At 43.0% G+C, this 25,488-nt stretch overlaps 1 protein-coding gene across 1 annotated transcript in view; it reads right to left on the bottom strand.

Moving 5' to 3' along the window:
- The window catches only part of PPP2R2B (protein phosphatase 2 regulatory subunit Bbeta), a 564,935-nt gene extending 558,796 nt beyond the window's left edge, over nt 1-6,139 (bottom strand). Inside the window, exons 1-2 of the mRNA XM_073575251.1 lie at nt 6,115-6,139; nt 5,955-6,032 (exon numbers count right to left, since the gene is read on the bottom strand). Coding sequence (XP_073431352.1) covers nt 5,955-6,032; nt 6,115-6,124 — 88 coding nt within the window. The 5' untranslated portion in view covers nt 6,125-6,139. The remainder of the gene's footprint in view (nt 1-5,954; nt 6,033-6,114) is intronic.
- Nucleotides 6,140-25,488: the final 19,349 nt, after the last annotated feature.

The following is a 25,488-nucleotide window of genomic DNA, read 5'->3' as shown; positions in this document are numbered from 1 at the left end:
CTCGATTGGTACTGGCAGTTCCGTCTTGTTGTCACTCAAGCTCACCCGCGGTAAGTCTTCGTCCAACTTCCTCTCCTGCTGAAGATCTCTTACAGTTTCTTTGAGTTCTTCCATCTCTTCCCTGAGGGTCTTGTTCACACTTTGCCAGGTGGACAGGTGACCTCTGAGCTCCAAGACTTCTTTCTCGAGCTCCTCGACCCTGTGCTCGGCCCTTTGTCTCAGGACGCCTTCTCGTTTGACATGTTCTTCCACCTCTTCTCTGAGGGCCTTATTCAGTCCTTGCCATGTTACCATGTGACCTTTGAGCTCAGAGACTTCTTTCTCTAGCTCCTCTAGTCTGTGCTCTCTTTCCCTCTCAGAGCCACAGTCACCCCCAGAGTCTGAGCCACCCCGACCTGCCGAGCAATCCCTCCAGTTACCCTCTAACCGTGTGAATACTTCAGCCATCTTATCAACCAGGTCAACATCAGTCCTGTCACGAGACGCCAGGTCCGTCCGTTGGGCAGACATACCCATTTTTCCGGTCACTTCTACCTCTGACCTCTCCACATCAGGAGCCGTCACCGTCTTAATATCTGTTAGCCCAACAGTAGAAACGTCTCCACCCTCGTACCATAGGTCATCAAACACAACAAAGTCCCGGTCCTTCTCCAAGGCATAGACTAAGTCAGGGGGTATCCCGCCACCTTGGCACTCACTGCCTCCGGGCCCCTCAAACAGCACTCTGTCTAGCGCATAGCTCACAGTGACCCCATGTTTACAGCGAACCTGGGCCATTTTCTCAGTCAGACAGAAAGTGAGAGGAGTTCCTAACAGAGTCACCTGACTCTGAGTCCAACCGTCCCGAGATTCCTCCCCGGTGCAGTATCACAGTACACACTTGCAGTTCGTCATGCTCCGGAAAGTATAACCCACATTCTGAAAACACTACACGAGCACTGCTGTTCCTCTTTTGACACACCGGCCCCTTTCGGGACCACCTCGATTTGGGTCACTGCCCCCTCTGGGACTCCACCACCTTTTGGGCTACCACCCCAATCTGGGTCACCGCCCCCCTCTGGGACTCCACCTCTTTTTGGGTTACCACCCCATTTTGGGACTACACCCCCTTTTGGGCTACCACCCCGATTTGGGCCACCGCCCCCTTTTGGGATTTCACCATGTCTGCTATACTGGTCAGACCACAGTTCACACCACACAGCTTAAATCTCTTACGATACCACACAAGTCCTTATTAGCACCACCACAGCTCCTGCTGTCACCGATCTTTGACACCACCAGCTGCCGTTCACACACAGCTGCTGGTGTCACCTTCGTAACCCCGCCGAGTTACCAGAAGCCGCTTGTCCCCTTCGTAACCCCGCTGAGTTACAGGAAGCCGCTTGTCACCTTCTTGACTCCCACTGAGAAACCGCAGGCTGAGTTGAGAAAAGAAAAAAAAACACACCACACAAAAACTCACGTGTCCTGGCTGTGTGCTATTCAGGACGTTCCGTCTCCGCCTGAGACCGTCCAACACACAGGGTGCACCCGGTGCGATTCAGGGAGCGACCCTCCTCCCCACACACCGGCCTGACCAGGTCCAGGGGCTCGGCGGATGCTCTTCAGGACATCTGTCTCCGCCTGAGACTGCCCAACACTCGCGCCTCACCAGGTCCAAGGTCACACCACGTGCTCCCGGGATCCGATTCTTTCTCCTAGAATCTCCCAACACTGACCCTCCAGGACCTTTCCTCACTGAACCCTCCAGGTACACCGTCTTACTCACCGACCCAGGTCAGTACCACACGAACACCTGTCCATTACCTGTGTCGGTCACACAGGTCCTCAGGTGCCTCTTATCTGCAGATGCACCCTAGCAATCACCAGTCTCTTTCTCTGACTCCGGTCAGCAGCACATCACACGGCTTTCACAACCGTCAGCCCTCCTGTCTCCCCAGCTACCTGGAGACTTCTCCCTGACACATTGACACAACACGTCAGCAGTATCACTGCTGATCAACACACACATCAGTCTCCATCTCAAGGCCACCCACCTTGAGATACATAACGGTCCTTCAGGATTCTGCCACTCATCCTCTCGGGACATCCACACAGTGCCCCCTAGCGGACAAAGTGGTCATTACACCACAGTGATGTTGTCAGTGACTTGCTGGTGTAGCGCAGACACAGCTTTCTTAGAGAAGTAATGGAGATTGAGAAACTGGTACTGGGGTCTGCAATGGCCATCAACTTTCTGAAACCGTCTGTATCCACTAATTGGAAAGGCAGCATTTCTGTGGCCAACAGATTGAAGTTGGTGGAATTCAAGCTCTTAGCTTTGGCATGTATAGGAGGAAACATTGATGTACGTGACCACAGCTGCGGGACCTATGGCTATCTGCTGTGCTGAGAGAGGGTGGAGTAATGAGAACAGGACAAACTGCTGGACTGTGAGTGGGGTGCAGGCAGAGATGTTATGGTGGATTGAGAAAGATGTGTTGTACTACTTTACACAAAAGCAGCAATCATGGCCACTTCGGAAACAGTTGACGGGCTCTCACTCACCCCGACTGTAGGGGGTAAACAAGTGAAGTTTATTTGGCCGGAGACCTGTGAGGAGGCATGGTGATGTAGGAGGAAGAAGCAGCATATGGGGTTGATACAAACGCCAGTGTTTGGCGAGGCCCGTTAGTCCTCATTTTAGCACAGTGAGATTCCCACACTAAGGCATGTTGGTCGCGCATGTGCTGGTTCATGCATGTAATTGTTAAATTATTGCAATTCTTTGATCTTAGCTTTTTGCTGCAAACTTGACAGATAATGTGTGTTGGGTCATCCTTTGCAGTTTCAAAAAAGGCCCAGGCTTGGCAACCCTTGCGACCCCTGCAAATTGCACATTCACGACTAGTGTTGGCCGCTGCCAGAGTTGGGGCTGAGGATACAGTGCTTGTCATTGTAACATCACTTAGGGTTTGCATGGGAAACTGCAACGTAATCTCCTTGTCTTCCTTCTTGTCCTCTGCTGAGCTACTCAGTTGTGTACCTCTGTGTTCACACCATGTGGGATCTACAACCTTATGGTATCTGAGTCTCATCAAAATCACCTTTACCCTCAGTGGTTAACGTCTGATGACAATTGTCTGGATTGCGCTCGAACCCTGCTTCGTCCGGCCTCAGATCCAACATGAAAAAATTTTAGGCAATGGTGCAGATGCTATCCTCCTCTGGATTCTGTGATTCCTCAGAGCAGACCTATGATGCCCATGGAATAGAATGTGTGAACAGCTCTGCATAATGACCCATCTGTGGTTGCCCACACTCAGTTGGGCATTTGGAAATTTGTGACATGGAGGAAACAAAGGTAATTGGGGTGCCACCTCTGAGGATTGTACTGTTTGATGTTGAGGTGGAGGAAACAGAGGAGAGGACACTTGATGCAGAGCTTGCCATCCACTGGAGCACATGCACTTTCTGAGCCTCATCTACAAGGTGTGCCACAGTGCGGTTGCCAAAGAAAGTGTGTAGAGTAGCCCATCCAATGACAGATGTAGCTAATTGGGCCTCGTGGCTGCACCCCAATATTAGGACTAAAGATTTTTAAGTAGAAATATGGCCTTCTGATTTGTCATTGAAACAGTTTTATCACAAATGATTTGGGAGTAGCAAATGGGGCCTCCGGAGACTACCACACAGTTTTTGTGCAATCTAGTTGGAGGCTGGAACATCGATTTCACACAGGACAAGATCCTATCTATTTAACTGACAAGCTCTTTTCAGCACCATCTCTAGCGCATGAACGACCTCTCTACACTGTGACACTGAGACAATGACACCAGCAAACCAAGATATCCACTTTTTATATATGGCCAAGGACATGTGACTTCAGCAGCCAATCACAGAAGACCTTGTGTCATGAAGTTGTGGATGCGCTCTGATTGAACATAAAGTTCAAGGAAAAAAAAAGAGTGTGCCGCTCTTCTAATCTCTTCACACACTCCTCTAATTTCTACACACCCCTCACTTCATCAAACACATCCCTCCCATTCATCATATAGCACTGATATCCTAGCCAAAGTAACAGCAAATGCATTAGTGGAAATGCGATGATTTACCGAACTGTGACCGATTTTTGCAGAGTTTGAGCAAAAATGCTTGTGGCAACATTGCAATAAAATGCAAGAACAGACGATCAAAACATCGCATCTACCCCAAAATGGTATCAATAAAAATGTCAACTCGGCAAACAAAAAATAAGCTCTCACCCAACCCCAGATCCCAAGAAATTAAGACGTTACGGGTCTCAGAAAATGGCGCCTTTTTTTTGTAAACTTTTTTTTTTTTTTTTTTACCACTGAAACAAAAAACAACCTGGACATGTTTGGCACATATGAAATCATAATGGCAGGTCAGGTTTAGCATTTAGTGAACATGGTTAAATATAGCCCAAAACGCAAGTGTGGAATTACACTTATTTTGCAATTTCACGGCACTTTGAATTTTATTTTTTACTGTTTTCCAGTACATGATATAATAAAACCAATAATGTGGTTCAAACGTACAACTCGTCCTGCAAAAAGCAAGGCCTTATATGGTCATAGTGATGAAAAAATAAAAATATTTATGGCTCTGGGAAGACGTGGAGCAAAAAAAAACGGAAACTGAAAAGCCCAAGGTCGTGAAGGGGTTAAAGCCCTATTGAAAATGTTACATTTGCACCCATTAGCTTTAAGTAATGCAACTGCAAATCTGTATATTTTTGGAGTAGTACAGTGTGATACTACTCTCACATATTCATAAACAATTTATAATATTATTTAGAATATTTACTACTTAAAGGTCTGAAAGAGGTAAGTGACACACTACAAAAATGTTTGGACAAAAATGCTTGTCCAAATGCTTGTTTAACTAAATTAAAAGAATTCCATGCCTCAGGGTTAGTAGTTGGATAAGAATACGGAGTATGCAGTATTGAGTACTGAGTATATTACAGAAAAAAAAGGAAAATAAAGGCTCAGAAACTAAAAATATACATTACATGTAAAATATTGAAAAAATACAATGGGGGATTTAAAAAGCACAAAAAAAACTATTAAATGACTTACACCATATTTATTATGTAATTTAGCCATATTCTGAGCCTTACTCAACAAGATGAAATCTCTTTGAAAAGGAGTCGGGTTTAGCAGAAAGAGGCATACCGTAATTTAAGAAACAAAGCTATGTGCAGAAAGTGTGCAAATTTGTGCGACAAAGTAGGCCTATAGGTGGTATAAATTAGACGTCAATTTAAAACTGCCGTAATTGATCAAACCGCATGTACCTCTGTGATAAACTGGTGCATATTATACTGCTGCCTAAGGGTATGTTCACACATGGCGCTTTTTCTGCAGTGTATTTGGTGCGTAAAACACTGGTTTTACAGTCGCAGTGTGATCAATGAGATTTATGACATCTAATTTTCACATTGCGAGTTTTGAGACCTGCTATGTTTCTGCCAAGACGCAGCATGTTAATTCTTGCAGAAACTTTGCAGTGCATTTGGCTCATTAAAATGAATGAATGAAAAGCATAAGAATGCATCAAAACACATGTAAGTATCACATATGCACATTAAATGTGTCAAGTGCATGTGTATTTCAGACAGCATTTTTTCCTGCCAGAATGCAGAAAAGAATGCTGCAAAAAGTCACGGGTAAACATAGCTTAACAGTCTTGATAAAAATGCCCCAATATTGATACAGCAATGCTTATCTAGCACCACCAGCTATCTATAAAGCTTAGAACTAGCCCCTTAATTTCTGAGTTCCTAAAACGTTTCTAAAGCACCTAATATCCAATTTAAGATCACTCTTTGTAAAATAGTCATTTCTGACATTGTACCTACAGAACAAAATATAAATTACAGTAACATAAGATGGGCATTTTAAATTCTTATTAGTTTTCATTTTACGTCTAGTAATGAATTAATTTACCTTCTGCATCCCCAAGGTCCCACGTCCCTTTAACCTGTGAGAAGCACCACAACGTCTCCTGAGTAAAGTTCTCAAATCCTAGTAAAAAAAAACACCATGATCTAAAAAGGTAGCGTAAAGTATGTAGCAGAATATATACAGCAAACCATCCAATACTTACCGGTTAGCATGCTTCATGTACGATTTGCCAGTTCTCTGGAGAGTAGCTTTCCTGCTAGGATCTGAGTGTATCTATTCCCTATCTGTTGGCTTTTTTTTGTATGCTGCCTGAGCACAATGTTAGCTTCATTTAGGTCTGGTTCAATTGGAGTCAGTCCCCTGCACATCAGTGAAAGCATCACAGAGAAGTATGAAGGCCTGTAGTCACAGTGCGCTTCTGAAAATATGTCATAGAATACTAATCTAATGCGGTAGAGAAAATGCACAGTACACTAAAAATAAACTCAAAACAGCCGAAGGCCTAAGTTTTCTTTATTAGCATTTATCTAAGCAAACCTAATACAGAAGTGATGAATTAATACAGATTAGGTATACATTTGCATTGTGAAATACTCAAAACAGATGGGCATCCAGCATTAAACACAATAGCCAAAGTATGAAATCCATTCTATATAATTAATCAAATGGCTATCAGGCAAAACAAAAAAACTATTCTAACCTTTAACCCCTTCCTGACCTTAGATGTAGCCACATGTCCTTGTTGGGAAGGACGTATGGATACGTCGAGTCGACTTTACACACACAGGAGTTGAGTGCACGATCGCCGTCGGGTGTGAATTTTGCACGCACAGGTGTTGAGTGCATGATTGCCGCCGGGTGTGACAGATTACACCCGGCTCTCACTGCAAGAAGAAGTGCTTGCGCCGTTACCAGCAGTTACGCCCCTGAAATGCTACTATTGATATCGATCACAGCATTTACAAGGCAGGGAGAGGGAGGGAGAATAACTGAAATGAAAATATTAGACAAAGCACTTACCATAATATTCTGTAAGTATAAAAGGCATGCGAGAGACTTCTCCACATGGAGGATGGGTAATGGTCTGCAGGTGTATGCATGCGGACATGATAAATGGGCTACAGTGTAAAATGAAAGTTGTGATAAATTATGCCTACCAAGATGGGTTTTAGGCTGCTGATATATGTAGAGCATCAGATGGACTGTAGGGATTATAGAGGAGGGAGAGAAATAGAAGTCCTAAAATAGAGAGTATGAAGTAGAGATAAAATTGGATGAGAAATTTCATGAGCACACTAACATTATGTTTGGACTAATACCTAGAGCAATTGTCATTTGCAAATTGCTGATTCCCTGGTAACAATTGCAGCACCTGAAGAGCCACTGGTTGGAAACCACACATCTAGAGATTACTGTGATTAAAACCTCAATTCATAAAGATTTCAAATTTTCTTGTTGGTCTTGATAAGGAGGAGGAGTCAGACACTTCCGATTTATGAAGAGGTGCACATCTATTAGTGAATCCGGAGAGTCTGAAGAGCTGTGAAAGCCTCTGTATGACGCGCCAGCAATATTACGCCAGTCCCTGAAAGTAAGATTTCTGGCATAAGTAATGCCATAGCATCACGTCTCCACTGTGCCCCCCTCAATGATGCTCCAGTTCCTTCTAGCTCAGCCCATTTTGTCATAGCTGGGAGAAGTTGGCATGAAAATGTCAAAAGTTGCAAAATGTTTGCACAATTCAAAATTTTGCTATTTTTCAAAGCAATTTACACCAGAAATATGGCAACATTGCTTTGATGAATCAGGACCAAAGTATGGAAGCTTCAGGATAAGCAAAGATTATCAAACCTGCATCATAGAGCTACAAACTACATATGAGGAAACCCCTCGGACTTGAGTCCATTGACTAAACTCTGTTGTCTGGTTGTCGTTGTCTATCAAACTCCCACTCCATTTAGCTCTGCCAAATGTTTAAAATGGTGTTGCAGCTAGCTTAAACTACAGAAAGAAAGAGAGCACCACCTCACAATAAGCAGGGTTCCTCCTCTCACAGAAAACATTCATACTATGTGTGCGATCTGGGATCACCAGCTAAAAATAAATTATTTATTACAGCACATGCCAAACAAGACATTAAAAACAACGAAAAAAACCCATAAGTAGCTAAACAAATCAACCGGACCACAATATTGTAATGTTACTGGTCCAATCCTAAATCTGCTAGATATTAAAAAGGTTACAAACCAATTCATCTACTGAAATTGCATATTTATAGTACAAAAACCTATAGGTACAGTAAATAATTAGAAGTGACATGTAATCTGGATCAAGTATTAATGCAATATCAAGGGGGCATATAATATCTGCACTTTGGGAGCATATGCTATCAAAAAACTCACAACCATGTTACTTTAATATGTGTTAAGTGCAGCCACAATAAGACAATAAAATACATGTACAATGAACTAAATACATGTGGTATGAGAGATCCTACGCTCCCTGACAGAAGTTATGTCGCTTATCCATGTTATGTAAGTAAAAGCTTATAACCTGATGTTAAATTCATCCATTGGTTGTATAAATTATTCTTTTGAAAGCTGAAACCCTCTGAAATGTGATTTAGGTTAAGAAAATAAATTGGCATCAATGCAGAAATATTGATAATTTAATGGACACAGAATGGTCAGATTTTGGCAAGACAAAAGTTTTGTCGCCAACAGAAAGTAATGTGATATTCAAACAAATAATTAACTTAAAATATAAATATATGTTGCATAACATTGGTGAATGAAGTTATGGTGCCATTAGAGTCATATTTAATATTTTGTGTGACTTCCATGAGCTTGAAGGACTGCATCCATGCAGTTCAACAATGATTCATACAATTTATTAATGAAGTCTTCAGGAATAGCAAAGAATGCAGTCTTACACACCCCCCAGAGTTCAGCTAGATCCTTTGGTTTTGTATTCCAAGCTTCCTCTTTCATCCTACCTCAAACATGCTCAATGATGTTCATGTCTGGTGACTGGGCTGGCCAGTCCTTGAGCACCATGATCTTTTTTGCCTGGAGGAACTTTGTTGTAAAGATGGATATATGAGATGGAGCACCATCCTGCTGCAGAATTTGACCCCTTTTATGATTTGGAATATAAGAGGTAGCTAATACTTCTTGATATTTTAGTTATTGATATTGCCTTCCACCTTGCAAATGTTTCACACCCCCCCATACTGAATGTAACCCCAGACCATGATTTTTCCACCACCAAATTTAACTGTTTTCTGGGTGTATTTTGGATCCATACGGGTTCCAGTAGGTCTCCTGCAGTATTTGCGGTGGCTGTGGTGTAATTCTACTGAAGATTCATCAGAGAAATCCACCTTCTGCCACTTTTCCAGCGTCCATCTGTTTTAGCAGGCTGTGGGACTTTGCAAATGCCACACGGTTTTTTATTTGCCTTTTGTTTAGTGCTGGTTTCTGGGCATACATTCGACCATGGAGGCCATTTCGATACAGAATCTTACAAATTGTTCTAGTTGACACAGGGACTTGAGGTGACCAGGCCTGTTGGAGCTCTGCTGCAGTGGAAGAGGGGCTTGCTTTGGATTTTCTAACCAACAAACGTTCCTCCTGAGCAGTTGTCTTGCAGCGTCTGCTGGACCGGAGCTTGTCAAACACATCTCCAGTCTCTTCGAATTTTTTTAATTCTTTGTACTTGACACTGAGACACATTAAAGATGCCAGCCACCTCTGCAGTGGATCTGGTCTTCAGCCTCTTGATAATCCAGGCTTTGGTCGCAGGGTGGATTTTTGGCATGTTGTCAGAGCTCAAGTTGCAGCTCAAGTGAAGGTCTAGGGTGCTGGGTTTCTTTTATACACACCCACTAATTAACCGATCATTTACTGAGCACAGGTGAGGATGTAAACTAGGATTGGGTGCATTATATGACCAGGCAACAAAACTTTTGTCTTGCCAAAATCTGACCATTCTGTGTCCATTAATGATCAATAATTCTGCATTGATGCCAATTTATTTTCTTAACCTAAGCAACATTTCGGAGGGTTTCAGCTTTCAAAAGAATAATTTACACAACCAATGGATGAATTTAACGTGAGGTTATAAGCTTTTATTTACATAACATGGATAAGCGACATAACTTCTGTCAGGGAGTGTAAGTGGCAACCTGCAAAAGAAATTCACACAGGAATAATACATCCAAATTTCAAAGTTCATATAGTCATGATAAACGCTGCTGGCACAGATAAAAGGAGTGAATGGAAAAAAATATTAAGTCTGTTGGAGACTTGTATCAATAGTGTAGTAGATCGGCTCACTTGGCTGCACACGGAGGTAGTCACGGCCTCAAAGATGTACTTATTTATCAGATACAACATAAATCAAGTTTTAAGCACAAAATAAACACGGCCTTCTGGGCAAAACAGCAAAACAATACGTTAGTACTACATACAGTCCTTGCATTAGTTGGGCTCATCCCACTCAGGGTTAACAATGTCCTTTAGCAAACACCACATAAACAAACACTGGAGTCCCTCCCATCCAGGTACTCAGCACCAAGACTGCCTATGGAGCCCAGTTATTTAAGCCCAGAAAATGTGACTCCTCACATGACTGTCACATCACACAGGTCCTGTCAGTACAGTGTTGCTGACTATGTGGATGGAGATAAGGTGGACATTCTCCCATCCGCTCTATGAATGTCCATATAAAACCAGCCCATTTATAGATCTTTAGCTTAAGCCTCACAACACTTTAGTGTGCTGGAGGAAAATACTCTGGTTTTATATCACTGGTGCCATTAAACGAAGTGACACATCTCCCCTCCAGTACTTTACCGGTGACTTTGTCACAATAGGTAGATGACAATAGCGCGACTCCAACACGATGCGTATCGCCACTCAAAGTGATGGCTTCATCACGGGAAGTTTTATCAAGTTTGAAGCTGGCATAAAGTTGCACAAAAAGTTAGAGTAATTTCAAACTGTTTAATGCTAGATTTCTGGCAAAAACACTTAAAGTTAACCTGTCAGCAGGATTGTGCATAGTAACCTACAGATAGTGTCAGGTCGGATCCGTTATACTGATTAAAATGATACCTTGGTTGATGAAATCTGTCTTGTAGTTGTTGTTTAATCTTTATTTTCAGTTTAGAATTTATGAGATTCTCGTGCCCCAGGGTAGCCTGTGGGGGGTCTTAATGTGGTTCTCTGATTAGTTATTCATAATGCAGAATGCTGACAGGTCACTGATCCCTCAATGACCCGCACACTTATTTACATCTAATATATAAAGTTCAATGTGTGTGTGTGTGTGTGTGTGTGTGTATGTATGAATGTATGTGTGTATGTCCGGGATTGGCATCTGCACCGTCGCAGCTACAGCCACAAAATTTTGCACAGTCACACGTCAGGACCCCGAGAGCGTCATAGGCTATATTGTGAGGTGAAATTTTAACACCGCGCGTTCCAATTCAACAAACAATTTTGCCTATTATTCTTATCATTTCTATGGTGTTATCATCCTTCTGTAAAGCTGGAAATAGCACAATTTATTACCGTGCCAACACAGACCACCCTCTGACACAGACTGCAGGGGGAGCCCAGTATCACACAGGATAGGATTAGATACACGGCTGAGCAGTCAGTAACACACATGATAGGATTAGGTACACGGCTCAGCAGTCAGTATCACACAGGATAGGGTTAGATACACGGCTCAGCAGACGGTATCACACAGGATAGGATTAGATACACTGCTCAGCAGTCAGTATCACACAGGATAGGACTAGATATACGGCTCAGCAGTCAGTATCACACAGGATAGGATTAGATACACAGCTCAGCAATCAGTATCACACAGGATAGGATTGGATACACAGCTCAGCACACAGTATCACACAGAATAGTATTAGATACACGGCTCAGCAGTCAGTATCACACAGGATAGGGTTAGATACATGGCTCAGCAGATGGTATCACACAGTATAAGATTAGATACACTGCTCAACAGTCAGTATCACACAGGATAGCATTAAATACACAGCTCAGCAGAAAGTATCACACAGGAGAGGATTAGGTACACAGCTCAGCAGACATTATCACACAGGACAGGGTTAGATACACAGCTCAGAAACAGGATGTGCCAAAGGAGAGGACATTTTCATTCCAAGAATTCCACTCATTCCATCTGATTTGTTTATTTGATTTTAAACGCCACCAGTTTCCAGTTCAACTGCTATTTGCAATGTCCATTAACATTGCTCAGGGACAGTCCTTGAATGTAGTAGGGATTGATTTGCAATCTCCATGCTTTTATCATGGTCACCTTTACGTGGTCTGTTCAAGAGTTGGAACTGCCAAAAATCTGTTCACCTTTGCACCAAAAGGAAAAACCAAAAATCTTGAATGAGTTGAAAATAAAATACTATCAATACTTGGGCAATTGTTTAGTTAATTTGTGTTGCAAATCTGTAGTGTTGAATATATGATGTGAAATGTTTTTATGTGCCACATAATCATTATAATTTGTTATAACTTACCACAGTTGGTTACTATGCCCAGGCAACGCCGTGCTCTTCAGCTAGTCTAATATATAAAGCTCAATGTGTGCGTGTGTATTTTTGTATGTACAGTATGTATGTGTGTATGTCTGGGATTGGCATCTGCACCGTCGCAGCTACAGCCACAAAATTTTGCACAGTCACACGTCTGGACCCCGAGAGCGTCATAGGCTATGTTGTGAGGTGAAATTTTCACCCCGTGCATTCCAATTCACCAAACAATTTTACCCCTAGGTACCTAATGAGGAAAAAGTGTATGTATGTATGTATGTGTGTATGTCCGGAATTGGCATCTGCACCCAGCGCGTTCTAATTCACCAAACAATTTGGCCTATTATTCTTATCATTTCTATGGTGTTATCGTCCTTCTGTAAAGCTGGAAATAACACAATTTATTACCGAGCCAACACAGGCCACCCTCTGACACAGACTGCAGGGGGAGCCCAGTTTCACACAGGATAGGATTAGATACACAGCTCAGCAGTCAGTATCACACAGGATAGGATTAGATACACAGCTCAGAAGTCAGTATCACACAGGATAGGATTAGATACACTGCTCAGCAGTCAGTATCACACAGGATAGGATTAGATACACGGCTCAGCAGTCAGTATCACACAGGAGAGGATTAGATACACGACTGAGCAGTCAGTAACACACATGATGGGATTAGGTACTTGGCTCAGCAGTCAGTATCACACAGGATAGGATTAGATACACGGCTCAACAGACGGTATCACACAGGATAGGATTAGATACACAGCTCAGCAATCAGTATCACACAGGATAGGATTGGATACACAGCTCAGCACACAGTATCACACAGAATAGTATTAGATACACGGCTCAGCAGTCAGTATCACACAGGATAGGGTTAGATACATGGCTCAGCAGATGGTATCACACAGTATAAGATTAGATACACTGCTCAACAGTCAGTATCACACAGGATAGCATTAAATACACAGCTCAGCAGAAAGTATCACACAGGAGAGGATTAGGTACACAGCTCAGCAGACATTATCACACAGGACAGGGTTAGATACACAGCTCAGAAACAGGATGTGCCAAATGAGAGGACATTTTCATTCCAAGAATTCCACTCATTCCATCTGATTTGTTTATTTGATTTTAAACGCCACCAGTTTCCAGTTCAACTGCTATTTGCAATGTCCATTAACATTGCTCAGGGACAGTCCTTGAATGTAGTAGGGATTGATTTGCAATCTCCATGCTTTTATCATGGTCACCTTTACGTGGTCTGTTCAAGAGTTGGAACTGCCAAAAATCTGTTCACCTTTGCACCAAAAGGAAAAACCAAAAATCTTGAATGAGTTGAAAATAAAATACTATCAATACTTGGGCAATTGTTTAGTTAATTTGTGTTGCAAATCTGTAGTGTTGAATATATGATGTGAAATGTTTTTATGTGCCACATAATCATTATAATTTGTTATAACTTACCACAGTTGGTTACTATGCCCAGGCAACGCCGTGCTCTTCAGCTAGTCTAATATATAAAGCTCAATGTGTGCGTGTGTATTTTTGTATGTACAGTATGTATGTGTGTATATCTGGGATTGGCATCTGCACCGTCGCAGCTACAGCCACAAAATTTTGCACAGTCACACGTCTGGACCCCGAGAGCATCATAGGCTATGTTGTGAGGTGAAATTTTCACCCCGTGCATTCCAATTCACCAAACAATTTTACCCCTAGGTACCTAATGAGGAAAAAGTGTATGTATGTATGTATGTGTGTATGTCCGGAATTGGCATCTGCACCCAGCGCGTTCTAATTCACCAAACAATTTGGCCTATTATTCTTATCATTTCTATGGTGTTATCGTCCTTCTGTAAAGCTGGAAATAACACAATTTATTACCGAGCCAACATAGGCCACCCTCTGACACAGACTGCAGGGGGAGCCCAGTTTCACACAGGATAGGATTAGATACACAGCTCAGCAGTCAGTATCACACAGGATAGGATTAGATACACAGCTCAGAAGTCAGTATCACACAGGATAGGATTAGATACACTGCTCAGCAGTCAGTATCACACAGGATAGGATTAGATACACGGCTCAGCAGTCAGTATCACACAGGAGAGGATTAGATACACGACTGAGCAGTCAGTAACACACATGATGGGATTAGGTACTTGGCTCAGCAGTCAGTATCACACAGGATAGGATTAGATACACGGCTCAACAGACGGTATCACACAGGATAGGATTAGATACACAGCTCAGCAATCAGTATCACACAGGATAGGATTGGATACACAGCTCAGCACACAGTATCACACAGAATAGTATTAGATACACGGCTCAGCAGTCAGTATCACACAGGATAGGGTTAGATACATGGCTCAGCAGATGGTATCACACAGTATAAGATTAGATACACTGCTCAACAGTCAGTATCACACAGGATAGCATTAAATACACAGCTCAGCAGAAAGTATCACACAGGAGAGGATTAGATAAACTGCTCAGCAGTCAGTATCACATAGGATAGGATTAGATACACGGCTCAACAGACGGTATCACACAGGATAGGATTAGATACACTGCTCAGCAGTCAGTATCACACAGGATAGGATTAGATACACAGCTCAGCAGTCAGTATCACACAGGAGAGGATTAGACACATGGCTCAGCAGTCAGTATCACACAGGATAGGATTAGATACACAGCCCAGCAGTCAATATCACACAGGATAGGAAGAGATACATGGCTCAGCAGACAGTATCACACAGGATAGGATTAGATACACAGCTCAGCACACAGTATCACACAGAATATTATTAGATACACGGCTTAGCAGTCAGCATCACACAGGATAGGATTAGATACACGGCTCAGCAGTCAGTATTACACAGGATAGGATTAGATACACGGCTGAGCAGTCAGTAACACACATGATAGGATTAGGTACACGGCTCAGCAGTCAGTATCACACAGGATAGGGTTAGATACACGGCTCAGCAGATGGTATCACACAGGATAGGATTAGATACACTGCTCAGCAGTCAGTATCACACAGGAGAGGATTAGACACATGGCTCAGCAGTCAGTATCACACAGGAGAGGATTAGACACATGGCTCAGCAGACAGTATCACACAGGAGAGGATTAGACACATGGCTCAGCAGACAGTATCACACAGAAGAGGATTAGACACATGGCTCAGCAGTCAGTAACACACGATAGGATTAAATACACAGCTCAGCAGAAAGTATCACAAAGAAGAGGATTAGGCACACAGCTCAGCAGACATTATCACACAGGACAGGATTAGATACACAGCTCAGAAACAGTATGTGCCAAAGGAGAGGACATTTTCGTTTCAAGAATTCCACTCATTCCATCTGATTTGTTTTTTTATTTTAAACGCCTCCAGTTTCCAGTTCAACTGGTATTTGCAATGTCCATTAACATTGCTCAGGGACAGTCCTTGAACGTAGTAGGGATTGATTTGCAGTCTCCATGCTTTTCTCATGGTCAACTTTACGTGGTCTGTTCAAGAGTTGGAACTGCCAAAAATCTGTTCACCTTTGCACTGAAGGGAAAAACCAAAAATCTTGAAGGAGTTGAAAATAAAATACTATCAATGCTTGGGCAATCGTTTAGTTAATTTGTGTTGCAAATCTGAAGTGTTGAATATATGATGTGAAATGTTTTTATGTGCAATATAATCATTATAATTTGTTTTAACTAACCACAGTTGGTTACTATGCCCAGGCAATGCCGGGCTCTTCAGCTAGTAATGAATATATGTACATACTGCAAAAAAATCCTTTTAGAAAAATGTCTTGTGGACAGATGAGACCAAATGGAGCTTTTTGGTAAAGCATATCATTGTACTGTTTACCAAAAGTGGAATGAGGCCTACAAACAAAGTACATTCATTCAAATATGGTGGAGTTTCAAAGATGTCTTGGGGTTGTTTTTCTGCCTTGACTGTGTATATGGCATCAAGAAATCTGAAGATTACTGAAGGATTTTGAGTTGCAATGTAGTGCCCAGTGTCAGAAAGCTTTATTTGCATCGCTAGGTCATGAGTCTTTCAGCATGACAATGACCTCAAACATACTTCAATAAGCACTCAGAAATGGATGGAGAGTTCTGAAGTTGCCAGTAGAGATGAGCAAACCTTTCTAGCATCGATTTTGATTTGCCGAATGTTTAGACGGTCGTCGAATGTACCCGAACCCTATTAAATTCAATTGGAGGCCAAACCAAACGTAAACACAACACCTTAAGGTGTGATAAAAAGCTTCTCAAACAGCTATAATTAGGGACATACACCATGAAGATTGGCATCAATTAACCCATAGTAGAAATTTGCAAATTGCACAGCAGTATTCAGCCATGGGCCATGCATGAGGTATCAGAGTCTGGCCAAGCATTTACAGCATGGAATTAAAGTTTCAATGAGGACCTTGTTGTTAAGGGAGCATAGTAAGCCTTCTTAGCTGGCAGACCTGATCCCTCATGCAACACCTCCAATTTGTATTTTTCCAGCCGCACTCAGATGGCATAAACATCAGTTTTCTACAGTAATATTGCTAGAAAAATATAAGGAAAGTAACACAGGGAGTTGACTGAAGGTAAGTACAGGGTAGCCTGTCTGGGAGCCCTACTTACACAGGCTACCCACCAGATGAATACCCAACTTGGGAGTCTCCACAGTTCATAAAATTGTTTGTAACATCAGCAGCAGTAGCAACAGCAGGTGTAGAAGACACCACAAAGATGGGACAGACTGCAATAACCTGAGATCAATGCATGACACTAAAAATGACACCATTGCCTAGTCTGCCTAGTCTGCGACTGGGGTACAAAAGTCATTAGAAATCCATGATTTGTTAATTTTGATGAAAGTTAGGTGGTCTACACTTTCAGGTGACAGCTGGATGTGCTGATCCGTCAGGACACCACTAGCAGGGCTGAAGACACATGCTGAGATAACGCTGGCTGCCGGGCATGACAAAATCTCCAAGGCGTGACAGGTGATCTCAGGCCAGTCTTCCATGTTTGAAGATTAAAATGCATGCAAAAAGGTCCTACCCCGCCTTATGACATTGAAATTGAGCTCCAGATACTCCTGCACCATCCTCTCCAGTCATTCCCAATGTGTCAGACTTGTACTCTGTTCTGCTGGTGCACTGGCTGGTCTAAAACATTTATGAAATGACTCACAAAAATTGCTTATGCCACTTATGCTGCTGCTGCTGTTTTTGCGATGACGCCTTGTTGATCTCTGGGTTGGACATCTAGAACTGGGATGCACACTGTATGCCTCACTATTGTCTTGGGGAAACCCATTCTTAAGATTGTCTACAAGCATGTTTTGATACTCCAACATGCACATATCCCTTTCCAGGGGGGAAACATCTGGCTAAATTTACTCCCCTCCCGCCAACCACGGACAACGGAGAGGGGATCATTATACTCTAAATCTCCTGACAGTTGCGCGTTCATCACCCCATCCCCCATTTGTTCCTCAGCTCCTGCATTTTCACTAATAGTGTGTCTGGTACCATCAGTCCCCTCTGATCACTGTAAGCGACAGTCTGGAAATTTGAGATATTGTTATCCCTTTCTCATTCTCCTCTCGTTCCACCTCTCTGGGACCACCACCTCCTAACGAGTGATGAGTGAATTTGTTCAGAAAACAATCGCAAAACATAAATTCAGCACGAATATTGCTCATTTGTATTTGTAATCGGAAACATGAGTAAAATTTTATAAAATTGGAAAAATTCGATAACGTTCGGTAAAAAGTTATCTTTAATTTATCTTTAGTGGAGTAAAAAGTTAATCCTATGGTGATACCTCCTTTCTCGTTTTTTCCTCATAGCCTTCAGTTTGGAACAATTTGTGCGATAATTAACCTGTTCACCACAATACAGAATCTGCCAGTAAGGCTATGAGACTTTTCAGCTGGAGATAGTCTGATCTAGAGTTGAGCGAAACGGGTCGGTCAAATTGATAAGTCGCCGACTTTCGCTAAAGTCGGGTTTCGCCGATCGAAACCCGACCATAGCGTGAGGTCGACTATGAGGTCGCCAACCCGCGCACCAAAGTCGCGTTTCCCATGATGCTTCCAGCGCCTTTTCTCAGTCAATCATCAAGGACGCACACTGTGGGCAACGCGATGACATCGGCAGCGGCCACCACCATCTTGGAGAAGGGCATTCATGTGATTGGCTTGCTTTGTGTGGCGTCACAGTGGCTATAAAAGCACTGACCACCGACCGCCATTTTACTTCTGCCGATCTTAGCATAGGGAGAGGTTAATGGTGCTGATTCTCAATAGGGAGAGCATTAGGCAACAAAGAAAAAAAAACTGTGCTTCTTCTGATAGCGATTTCAACTGTACAGTTAGTGTGCAGTGACAGAGGAGGATTTTTGTGTGTGCAGCAGCGCTTGTGGTTATTAGGCTGCCTTATTAGGCTACCAGATAGCTGCATTGCTGTGTGCACACTGCTGTGCAGTCTGCTTTTTGAAAAGCAAAAAAACATTTATTCTGATTTTCTGCAGTTACAGAGCGTTCATTTATTCACAAACCGTATAGAGGTGTACACTCCTCACACACTACCGTGTACTGGCTGGTATCACGGACATATACATGCTATCTGTGTGTGACTCCATAAAAAAATAGACGGAGATTTAAAATTTTCCATACATACACCGTATAGAGCTGTCCTCTTCTCCAACAGTTTCATATATCTACTGTTTGTATTGCAGTCAAATCTATACAGAGACAGCGTGTTTGAGACTCTGTAAATACATATACAGACATTTCAATTTTTCCATATCCAGTATAGAGCTGTCCGCTTGTCAAACAGTATTGTATATCTGCTGTTTGATGATGGTCAAATCTATACAGAGACAGCGTGTGTGTGTGACTCCGTAAAAAAATAGATGGAGATTTAAAATTTTCCATACATACACAGTATAGAGCTGTCCGCTTGTCAAACAGTATCGTATATCTGCTGTTTGATCACGGTCAAATCTATACAGAGACAGCGTGTGTGTGACTCCTTAAAAATTAGATGGAGATTTAAAATTTTCCATACATACACCATATAGAGCTGTCCGCTTGTCAAACAGTATCGTATATCTGCTGTTTGAATACGGTCAAATCTATACAGAGACAGCGTGTGTGTGTGACTCCGTAAAAAAATAGACGGAGATTTAAAAATTTCCATACATACATCGTATAGAGCTGTACGCTCCTCACACACTACCGTGTACCAGCTAGTATCACGGACAAATACATGCTATCTGTGTTTGACTCCGTAAAAAAACAGATGGAGATTTAAAATTTTCCATACATACACCATATACAGCTGTCCGCTTCTCAAACAGTATCGTATATCTACTGTTTGGATTATGGTCCAATCTATACAGAGACAGCGCGTGTGTGTGTGAGTGCGTAAATACATAGACGGACATTTCCATTTTTCCATACACCGTATAGAGCTGTCCACTTCTCTAACAGTATTGTATATCTGCTGTTGACTCCATCAAAAAATAGACGGAGATTTAAAATTTTCCATACATACATCGTATAGAGCTGTCCGCTTGTCAAACAGTATCGTATATCTGGCGTTTGTCTTATGGTCAAATCTATACAGAGACAGCGTGTGTGTGACTCCATAAAAAATAGATGGAGATTTAAAATTTTCCATACATACACCGTATAGAGCTGTACACTCCTCACACACTACCGTGTACCGGCTGGTATCACGGACAAATACATGCTATCTGGGTGTGACTCCATAAAAAAATAGACAGAGATTTTCATTTTTCCATACATACACCGTATAGAGCTGTCCGCTTCTGATACAGTACCGTATATCTGCTGGTTGGATTACGGTCAAATACATACTGGGAGAGCATCTGTGACTAAGGAAATATATACGGAGATTTGAATTTTTACCTACATCTTATACAGCTGTATGCTCCTCATACAGTACCATATATCTGCTGGTATTTTTGTTACATTTCCACAAACATGAGGAAGTATGGTGGAAGAGGCCGCGAACGTGGGCGGGGGGGCTGCTGGTACTGATGGTGGGGGTGGTGCATCTGCTGGTTATGCCAAAAGCACAATAGCAGCTAAGGCAGGAGGTGTTGAGCCTGCTTCATCGTCTGGCACAAGAAGGCCTGTAAGGTTCCCTTTTCTGGGAGTAGGAAAACCGCTTTCAAAGCCGGAGCATCAGGAACAGGTTTTGGCTTACATTACCGAAACAGCCACCAGCTCTATTGCCTCCTCTTCTGAACTTTCAAAACCTGCAAGCACTGAGTCATCAGTACAGGGTTCTGGTCAGGAAAAACACCTTTCCTTGTGTCCTTCACCCCCACCAAAAGAGAAGGATGCGGCAGCCCACACTTCAGATTACTCCATAGAGCTCTTTTCACATACCATGCCTGGGTTCATTCTAAATGGGGCACATTATATATGGAGCATTATTTTGGCCCATAAGACACTGGAGCATCATCCATGAGGCCCATCATACCATCATATACTGGAGCATTCCAAATGGGGGACATCAGACACAGGAGCAGCATCTATGGGGCCCATTATACACTGGAGCATTAGAATTGGGGCCCATTATATATGGAGCATTATTTGGGCCCATAACACACTGGAGCATCATCCATGGAGACCAACATATACTGGAGCAATCCAAATGGGGACATCAGACACAGGAGCAGCATCTATGGGGCCCATTATACACTGGAGCATTAGAAATGGGGCCCATTATGTATGGAGCATTATTTGGGCCCATAAGACAGTGGAACATCATCCATGGGGACCAACATATACTGTAGCATTATGTGGAGCTCATCATATACTGTATGGAACATTATATGGGACCAATTATTCTGTATGGAGAAATATATGGGGCTTACTATTCTGTATGGCGCACCATGTGGCGGCCATAATACTGTATGGAGTAATATACTGTCCGTTTTTGGAGCTATTGTAGAATTTAAAATAGATTTCAGTCATGTCATGTAAGAAGTGAAGTATTTCTCATTGTACTATACCTATATTTCTGTGCCGTATCGGAGCATCATGAATTGTGGTATTTGTTAAAGGGGCGCTCTGACACTCTTTGGCCCGGGGCACACAAAAACCTGGAGCCAGCCCTACCCCCCCCACAACTTTAGCCAAATAACCCCCAGTTTTCAATGCGTAACTATTATTATAAAGTAAATTAAGGTTGACAAGCTTCAGTAATAAGAATTGATGTTTTTGGCATTCAAATGGGCACTGTAGGTGTGTTTACTGTCCTCCACTCCCTGCCGACTTGGCTTCCCCATTGACTTGTATTGGGTTTCGTGTTTCAGTCGGACCCCCGACTTTTCACTATAGTCGGCCGATTTCGTTCGACTCGACTTTTGAGAAACTCGGGTTTCATGAAACCTGACTCGACCCTAAAAAAGGTAAAGTCGCTCATCTCTAGTCTGAACCAACCGATCTCCTTGGGTTTATGTTCAGCCATTCTGGGAGAAGATGTTAACAATAGTGATGATCGAGTTTGTTCAGAAAACTATCGCCGAACAAATTCGGCACATTTGGATTCGTGATATAAAATTGGTAAAAATCGGTAAAAGTGCAGGAAAATATTTGCGTTGCCATAAAAGTATTTCCAGCACTTTAGCAATGATAATGGTGGTGTATCATGAGCGTTTGGCACGTGTTTGATGAGGGGAAGGGTTTGCAGAACTCAAAGGCGTGGCGTTCTTGTAAACAGTCATTTTTTCCTCCTAACTTTGTGTGCACATTGTGCCTAGTCAATTAAGGCGCAGGAAACACCCACAATGTCCTGGCACAACGACTTGTGTCATTGGTTGCTGAAATCACATGTCCATCTCCATATAAATAGCGGACACTAAGCGCAGAGAAGGCTACTCCCGACACTGGCACTGTTAGCAGCAAGATTTTAGCTAGTTATCTAGGCAGTTGTATATCAGTCAGATAGTGTAGCTAGCTAGTGTCCAGTGTGGCTGTTAAATTTACCTTCCAGAATTTTTTTTTTGCCCTTACTGAGGTCCACAGACAAAGCCAGCAGGGCACATGTCCTACAAGTGTGTTATGCATTGCTTCTATTGTGCTCCATGCACGAGTATAGTGTTCTAAATAATATTTTTTCATTAGCGAAATGTGAAACAGACAGCTTTATCCAACCTTGTCATTTTGTGCTGGGATGATATGAAACTGTTTGCAGACCTAAGGCACCTTAAAAAAAGCATAATTTGTCAGTTGTAAATTGTTAGATAACTCTCCATATCACACTGTCATTTTGTTGGGCTAAAATTAAGCTGTAGAGGCCTGATCCAGAGGCCACCAAAAAAACCTTCTGTTCCTAATGTCATACAGTATGGGACATATGACTTTCAAATTGTTTGTAGCATATCTTCTTTGTCATACAGGTCTCATCCACACTCAAATACTCCTCTTTGGTCAGACCTCATCTGGAATACTGTTTCCAGTTTTGGGCACCACATTTTAAAAAAGACATCAACAAACTGGAGCAAGTTCAGAAAATAGCGACCAGAATGGTGACCGGTCTGCAAACCCTGTCTTATGAGGAAAGGTTGCAGGATTTGGGAATGTTTAGCTTGCAAAAGAGAAAACTGAGAGGAGACTTAATAGCTGTCTACAAATACCTCAAGGGCTGTCACATTGTAGAAGGATCATCTTTACTCTCATTTGCACAAGGAAAGACTAGAAGCAATGGAATGAAACTGAATGGGAGGAGACACAGATTAGATATTAGAAAAAACTTTTTGACAGTTAGAGTGATCAATGAGTGGAACAGGCTGCCACGAGAAGTGGTGAGTTCTCCTTCAATAGAAGTCTTCAAACAGAGGCTGGACAGACATCTGTCTGGGATGATTTAGCGAATCCTGCTTTGAGCAGGGGGTTGGACTAGATGGCCCAGGAGGTCCCTTCCAACTCTATGATTCTATGAAATAATTCTTTCTTCTGTGACTAACACAATACAGCATGCCATATTTCACCTTGGAAATTACTATCACTGAAATTCAGCTGTTTGCAGAGGTGGTGCAGAGTTTAAAATCTAATTTGTTTCAAATACTGTGCTCCTACCACTCTATCTGAGAAACATGACTAGGAAAAAGTGAGGCCGTGGTGGAAGGGGAATTAGCCTTGGTGTCCAAGATGTACGTGGGGTAGGTGGTAATGTCTGCAAAAGCACTAGTGAACCAACGTCACGTACTATGCAAAGACAACTGACAACTTCTGTTACTGGACGGGCTACTCCACTACCTTTCTTTGACAGACACACAGTGGTACGCCTTGTTGATGAGGCCCAGAAAGAGCATGTGCTTGAGTGGATGGCAAGCACAGCTTCAAGTGGTCTCTCCTATTCCTCCACCTCAACATCACACCCAGTACAGTTCACAGAGGTGGCCCCCAAATTCCCCTTGCTTCCCCCCGCATCCCAACCATCCAACCATGCAACTGACTGTACAGAACCACAGAGCTGTTCACACATGCTATGCTATATTCATCAGATGTGTACTCAAAAGCTTCACAGAGTCAAAAGGAGGAAATCTGCATCGATGACCAAATTTTTTTTAGCTTGAATCCAGGGCAGGACAAACTAGGGTCCAAACAGCATTGTAACGAATGGAAATGGAGGCACAGATATTGTACATTTGTTAATTGCAATTTTGCGGAACCACGGACCATGGGGCTCAGAAGGGGTCATGACTATGCAAACCCCAGACACCCATAGTAGGACCCCTTGAACAGGGTCAGATTGGAATACCCAAAGGATGCAGGTGCTACCTCCAGTTAGACCCCGGACACGTGGAAGCTGATCCAGCGGCACAGGTGGACGGACAGGTATTGCAAGTAGCGGTGTGAACTCGGCAGATGGCAAGCAGCAGAAACAGGTAATGAGCAGGAGCGGGTAGGAGCTGGTGCAGGGATATATGGCATCATCCTAGGTGATGTAGAGAAACACGGCAAGCACTCTGAGGAGACAAACAGGATTAGCAGGATACTGACAGGATACTGGCGGTACACTTTCGAGCGCTGGCAAGACAGCACGAGGAACCTGAGACAGCAACAGGAAACACTTGTTGCTCAGGCACCTCCTCTTGGACAGAGGAGCCAGAAATAGTATAAACTATTCAGTCATTGGTTCTGACCATATTTTGAAAAAGGAGCGCTGTCTCTTTAAGAGACCGGGAGTGCACGCGCGCTCTCAGAGCCATGCCCGGAGACCTGCCAACCACGTGCCAGGAAACAGCAGCAGGAGGGAAGCCCGTGGACCCAGGGATGGAGGCCAGTAAGCGGGGAGCAGACCGGGAGTGAGGATTCTGGCGGGACACCTGCGGGGAAGCGGGACCGGGCACTGGCGCTGCAAGCATCCTGACTAGAGTTGAGCGAATTTGATCGGATTTGGTCCCCGAATCTGAATTTGCTATATTCATGCCATAGTGGTTCCCTATTCATGCCAAATGTATGTTTGATGATTGATTCCAAACATATTCGGTAATGTCTACTCCCATTGAATCTAATGACTTTTGGCTGTGTTTGATGAACATTGCAAAAATGATATTCAATGCTAATTGCATTCGGAACCGAATTCGAACAAATTAGCTTAACTCTAATCCTGACCTTCGTCATCAGACGTTAACCCATGAGGGGGAGGTGATCATGATGAGACTCAGATATCTGAGGCTCACGCGGACTGTACTGTGCTGTCAGGGCAGGAAGAGGAGGAGGGTGACTCCAAGGGAAAGGAATGTGATAACACATAGGATGAAGATGAGGAGGTGTTTAGATCCCAGTTTGGCGTGAACATAGAGCCACACAGCTAAGTAGATCATCTAAGGGGTAAGACGAGAAGGTTACGTTGCGCTGTATGTTGCAGACACGTAGTGATGCAGCCACAACGAGCAATGCATCCTCAGCCACAGCTGTGGCTGTGA

The sequence above is a fragment of the Dendrobates tinctorius genome, unplaced genomic scaffold (assembly GCF_039654945.1).
Source record: "Dendrobates tinctorius isolate UK_male_01 unplaced genomic scaffold, ASM3965494v1 ptg000043l, whole genome shotgun sequence".
In the NCBI taxonomy this organism is placed as follows: domain Eukaryota; kingdom Metazoa; phylum Chordata; class Amphibia; order Anura; family Dendrobatidae; genus Dendrobates; species Dendrobates tinctorius.
The sequence above is the reverse complement of the archived record's forward strand: the minus strand, read 5'-3'. Positions and strand labels throughout refer to the sequence as shown.